This window comes from Madurella fahalii, assembly GCF_045866475.1.
Source record: "Madurella fahalii IFM 68171 DNA, scaffold_2, whole genome shotgun sequence".
Lineage (NCBI taxonomy): Eukaryota > Fungi > Ascomycota > Sordariomycetes > Sordariales > Madurella > Madurella fahalii.
The window spans coordinates 8,238,626-8,244,684 of NW_027263972.1; the positions used below are offsets into that span (position 1 = coordinate 8,238,626).

At 56.8% G+C, this 6,059-nt stretch overlaps 1 protein-coding gene across 1 annotated transcript; it reads left to right on the forward strand.

The window, feature by feature from the left end:
- Positions 1–254: 254 nt before the first annotated feature.
- Positions 255–5,338, forward strand: TSC2 (Tuberous sclerosis 2-like protein; the record flags this gene model as incomplete). The annotated part of the gene is made up of 2 exons (XM_071060629.1): positions 255–623; positions 686–5,338. 2 exons carry the CDS (start codon positions 255–257, stop codon positions 5,336–5,338), a joined length of 5,022 nt encoding a protein of 1,673 aa, XP_070916730.1.
- Between the last annotated feature and the right edge of the window lie 721 nt (positions 5,339–6,059).

The window sequence follows — 6,059 nt, forward strand, 5'->3', positions numbered from 1 at the left end:
TGTCTTTGTCCACGGACGCCTCCTGCTACCTCCCGACCAAAGTAACGACACCCGTGACCACTCCTGCCGCCGCCCTTATCACCCCATCACCCCTCGGGCTTGCATGCGGCTCCTGCAAGCTCCTGCACGGTTAAACCGCCTGCATTTGATCTCTCGGTCTTGGCAGCCGGACGACACAGATTTCTCTCGTCTTTTAATTTCGATGCCGTCAACGACGCCCCTCGACTTCCACGATCCATGAACCCGTCGCTAATATGTTGCGGCGATTAGCATCTCTAGGCCATCAGGCCTCCGAGGACCAGCAGCCCATGTCGCCCTCGCCCGGAGATGAGCATCCACCCCACGAGGCGAAGACCACGGGCGGCCTCGCCGGCGTCTTCAAGGGGCTGGCCGGCGGCGGAAAGTTGACAAAGTCTCCTCCACCACTCCAACAGCCTTTCCCGCCTATCCCCGCGCCGCAGGTCCTCGAACGATCCGATGCAGCCCCGCTACCGTCCACCGTGCATGGGCTCCCCCCAGAACACGTCGAGTTATTTGGGCGCTTGAAAAATGGTCAGCTCGGAGAGCGGATAGCGGCTGCCAACTCGCTGCGCTATGCCATCTCCGACTTCCCGCTCAACCCCGTGCGTGCTGAGAAGGCCCGCCCCCTTACAAACTACCCCCTGAAGCTATTCCTGACATGTAGTCGCAGGTTCTCGACATCTGGTACGCCGCGAAGGACCTGATCGATCCGGCAAACCCCTCCAACGCTCGCCATGCCGCCTGGGAACTCCTTACCGAATGTATCAAGTACCCATCCTCAACAGACCTGGAGCGGCGCGAATACTTCGAGACGGTGACCGCCGCAGCCCACCCCGAAGACTTCCATCTACAACTGGCTGCGCTTGAGGACCTGACGAGCCGAGGCCGCAACGTCTCCGGCTTCTACTATGACATCTTCCCCCTCCTGACCTTTTGGCTGCAGGAGGCGTACAAGGCTGCGAGAGCCGCCCGGAGGCACGCGTCTCGCGGGGGTAGCAAGGCTTCCAAAGGGAAGACGCTGTCGTCTGGCGAGGACAAGAACCTGTCCCAGCTGTTTACGCTGATCAAGGATGTCATCAAATTCAACTTCAAATTTGCCGCCGACAGCGTGGTCGGGAATTTGATGGATATGCTTCTGAGGATATGCATGAACACGAGTGTCGAAGATGATTTGCGCGCGTGCATCAGCGTCATTGATGCCGTGGTCACGTTCGGCGCCATCCCAAACGACAAACTCAAGGATTGCATGCAGGTTCTCAGCTCGATTCATTGCTTGGTGCCCAGCCTACAAAAAGACTCGTGGCACACAATATCCAACATTTGCAGATCGCACCACGGCCAGTCTACCGTCAGGATATTACTGGATCTCCTCCGGACGTATCCTAGCACTCCCGATCAAGACAAGGATAAGGATTCGGTCAGGGACGTCCGCGGTGCGCTCTCGGTCCTCAAGAAGCTCCTATCCAAATCGCCCGAGAAGGGGTATCCGGCAGTTCCACTCGCTCTACTCATAGATGGGCTAGCAACCGTCTCCAGAAGCAGTTCCACGAGGATAGCGAACGAGATTCTAAAGTTGGTTAATTCGCTGTTCGATGGCCCCCATGGGAATATCAACCCCGTAATCGCTGAGGAGCACTGGGCTCCAATCTTCTCCGTGGCTGCGCAATCCGCTACCAAGGCCGTCTATTCCACCCCGGCAGACCCCGGTGCATCAATCCTGTCACCTGGTACAAAAGAAGAAACAGAATCCGAGGACAGTGTGACGCAGCAGCTAAAATATCTCGTCGACCGAATTGAGACGCTGCTCTCCCAGAAAAGCCCTGATTTTCTGCAGCGGGACGACTGCATGGTGTTTCTCACACAAGTTCAGCAGGCGCTTTCCGACTCTGCGGCGGCTCTCGTGATTGCGTACTTCAAGGACCACCGGAACTGCCTCCCGTCCGAAGTAGACTGGAGAAAAAATGTCGATCTGGTCTTGGACGCTTTCTATCTTAACAGAAGTCGGGACCCGATCACTCGACTTCGCGCTCTAGAAGTCGTCGTTGAAGTCCACGATTTCCTCTGTATTGCGGAAGGCCTCGTTGAGGACGACTCGGTTGTCGAACTTGTGCGGCGGGTGCTTTCTGGACTGCCGGTCGAGGACGACACCCTTGTCTTACAGGAAACCGTCACTTTCCTGGTCAATGTGGCCGGGACTGCAGGAGCCCGTCTATTCGACGATATCGTCGACGCTTTCAAGGGAGTGGTCGCGAAAGAGATGTCCAAGTCGCCACTAGCCCTGCTAGCAGCGCCCAAGACCGGCACATCCCTCCCTTCGGGCCAGACCGTCTACTTCGCGAATCAAAGCCTCTCCAACGTGGTAACCAGGGGCTATGTCCAGATATTTATCCGGGCTATGAGTACTGATGGCTCAAAGGCAGCAAAGGCCTTCAATGCCCTTGTTCACATCGCTCGCTCCAACTCTTGCGAACTCGACGCACGGCTTACAGCGATGAAGATGCTCTTTCGCCTCCGTGCCGATTTTGAGTACCGAGTCTATCTCACGACGTTAACCGAAAATGAGAGTCTTGCCGGAACCCTCTACCGGACCGAATCCTCCCTCGCGCGGAAACTGGCTGAGGATGCGGCTCAGCCTCCGAGGCTGTCGAGGACGGACCAGAGTGGCTCACGCCCGTCTCGAGGAATATCATTTACTCAAGGGCAGACGATAGATAGGGGAATCCCGGTTCGGTCAGCTTCTACCCCCAAGCCCGCCATCCACCAGGGCCAGAGGCTCTGGTCGGTACCTGACGCGGATGCGCTGCCCGAAACCCCCCCAGATAGGCCGAGCTGGCTTGTCCTGTCACATAAGCGGGACACAAGCGGAGCTGGGTCCGCGGTCTTGAACATGAGCTCATGGCTTGATGCACTACTGAGTCTCTTCCACCAGGGCTGCAACTGGGAGGTGTACAGTTTCATCCTCGTGCATCTTCCAGCGCAGCTCAGCAATCACCCCATCTTCAAAGATGCCATCCCTCATATCCAGGAATTTCGGCGCGTCCTCTGCGAGATGGTCCGTACGAATAGCTTTCATGAGCCGCCAAACTCGTCGGGGCTTCGCCGCACTGACGTCGCCAATTGCCTGTTCCACTCACTCATCATGCTCCTAAGTTACCATCAACACTTCCAGAAGATGGACGAAGACGAGATTGTGCGAGCTTTTACGCATGGGATAGCGGACAAGACGGCGAAGACGTGTATCCATGCTCTCTCCGTATGCTGCCACGAGCTGCCACTGTCGGTCAGCAAGTCTCTAGTCACCATTCTACAGAAGATGTCGCAAGTCATCACACAGCCGTTCGTAGCGATGCACATTCTCGAATTCCTGGCCTGCCTGAGCCGCCTGCACTCGCTGTACTCGAACTTCCGGGAGGATGAGTATCGCATTGTTTTCGGCATCTGTATCAGGTACTTGCAATACGCGCGTGAGAAGAGGCACTCAATGCGTGGCAGCGTCACGAGCGAGCCGTCGACGCCCAGCATCGTCGTGGCTAGCCACCCAGAGATCCTCGGCCAACAACCCGCCGCCGACGACCTTCCACAGTATGTGTATGCTCTTGCCTACCACGTCATCACCTTCTGGTTTCTTGCCCTCAAGATGCCCGATCGACCGGGTCAGATTGGCTGGATCGCCAAGAACTTGTTCACAGACATTGATGGGAAGGCCAGCAACGAGGAGCAAGCACAAATTACGCTGGATTTCATGCAGCGTGTGGCTTTCTCGGATGCCTCCGATTCTGCTCAAGACCCGCTCTTCAACAAGGAGTATTTTGGAGAGATCCACCAGAAGCGCTGGATCATCGGAAACAGCATCATCACGATCCGGCAAGCACAGGAAGCGGGCTGGGCCGAGATTACGCGCCGATATCCTTCCGGCACATCATCGTTCGCCATCCGGGTCGAGTTTTCGCCCATGGCAAACCAGCCGGCGCCTGACGGGTCTGACGCTGCCGCGTGGGAGGGGCGCTTCCAGCACGGAATCACCATCTTCCCAAGTCACCTGTTGATGCAACTGCTAGCCCCCATGCCGCAGATATACGACCCCGCGATCCGACCTATCCCGCTTCCCGATGAAGAAGCGGTCGACCGGGCCATTCGCAACTTTGATCGCAACTCGACAGTCGACTCGCACAAAGTGGGTGTCATCTACATCAAGGAAGGTCAGACCAGCGAGACGGAAATCCTGGCCAACACCATTGGCGGGCCCGACTACCTCGAATTCCTCAAGAACCTGGGGGCATTGACAAGACTGAAAGGGGCAGCCTTCAACACGCAGGGCTTGGACCGCGAGAACGACATGGACGGCAAGTACACGTATTGCTGGCGTGACCGCGTCACGGAAATCGTGTTCCATGTCACGACGCAGATGCCGACGAACCCGGAGACGGACCCGCAGTGCATCATGAAGAAGCGGCACATCGGAAACGACTTTGTCAACATCATCTGGAACGACTCAGGCCTGCCCTTCAAGTTCGACATGTTCCCGTCCCAATTCAACTACGTCTACATCGTCATCACGCCCGCGCCACGCTACTCGTTTCTCGCGTCACGCGAAATGGCCAAGAAGCGGCTGGAGGAGGGCGGGTCCGGCGCCAGCCCGTCGCCATTCTTCATGGTCCACGTCATGAGCCAGCCCGGGTTCCCCGAGATCTCCCCAGCGGCCGAGCCAAAGATGGTTAGCCTCAAGGCGCTGCCCAGTTTTGTGCGGCTACTAGCGCTCAACGCGTCGGTGTTTTCTCTCGTCTGGGCGAATCGTGAGGGCGGCGAGCACGTCTCGTCGTGGCATAGCCGGCTGAGGGAGATCAACAGGCTGCGCGAGCGGTACGGGCCGAAGGCGGGCCATCATCCAGCCGCGCCGTCGCCGCCTCCGGGGTCTGTCGTGGGTGGTGGGTCGGCGGGTCCCATCGCTGCCTCCTCTGTGGCGGCGGCGGCAGCGGCAGGGTTGCCTGTTATAGGTCACGCGCATGGGCACCTCCACCACCATCAGCAGGGGATGGGGCAGCAGTTGCCACCAAACTTGGTAGGAGGCGGCATTGGCGCCGCTGGCGAGAGTGTCGGCGGATCGCGTCCCCCGAGCGGCATGCGGGATAGCTTTAGCAGTCTGAGGCGGTCGTCGGTGGCTACATTTTTTACGAGCGCGAGTACCGATCAGACGACGACGTCGCATCGCTCGTCGATGCTGTCGACGGCTACGACGGAGAATACCGAGGTGCATCAGTTGCAGCCGAACACGGCTGAGGCGTTGGTTGATTCGGTGGATTTCTCCAAATGGGCTTGACACTTTTTGCTTTGCTTTGCTTTGCTTTGCTTGCTTGCCCTTTTGGGAATGGGATGGGGACAAAAAAAAAAAGGTGGCGAGGATGGATCGGGATGGGCATGGCATGGGATGAACATGTGGCGTGACTTGCTTTTTATCCCGGCATGTGGCGTCTAAAATGGCGAGGCAAGGGTTGCGGGCGACTGATTTATCTACGGCTTCCCCGTTGTGACTTGAAACACACCCTGTCCATTCTTGGGCGGCGTAAACCTGGGTTTTGTGGTGTTGGTGCCGGTGGTGTTTGGTTGCATCAGGGTTCAGGGGAAAGAATAAAAGCTTATGATTTACTACGACGCTAAACTTGGGATGTTGATAGACCCTTAGCTGTGTGTATGACGAAGGGGTCAACAAAGCAACATTTGACGATTACCATTTTCCCGAGCATACGGTTCTGTCCGTTCTTCTCTTTTTTTTTAAAAAAAAAAATTTTTTTTTTTTTTATTTTGACAGTCAGTGATGATAGGGGATATTCTGCGCTGGGGCAGGGGGACACATCCAGATGGGGAATCCTTTCTGGATAGGGAGCGATCAGTTGGCACTTTCTGACGGCCATCCTCAAAGTTAAGGGTATGAGGATGGGTAGATCACCAACTTTCGCTTTCTTGTCTCGTTACCGGGTTCGGTTCCGTAACCGTTCTTTTGCTCACTCCTCCCTCCTCCTCCCCTCCCGTTTTCTTTCCCT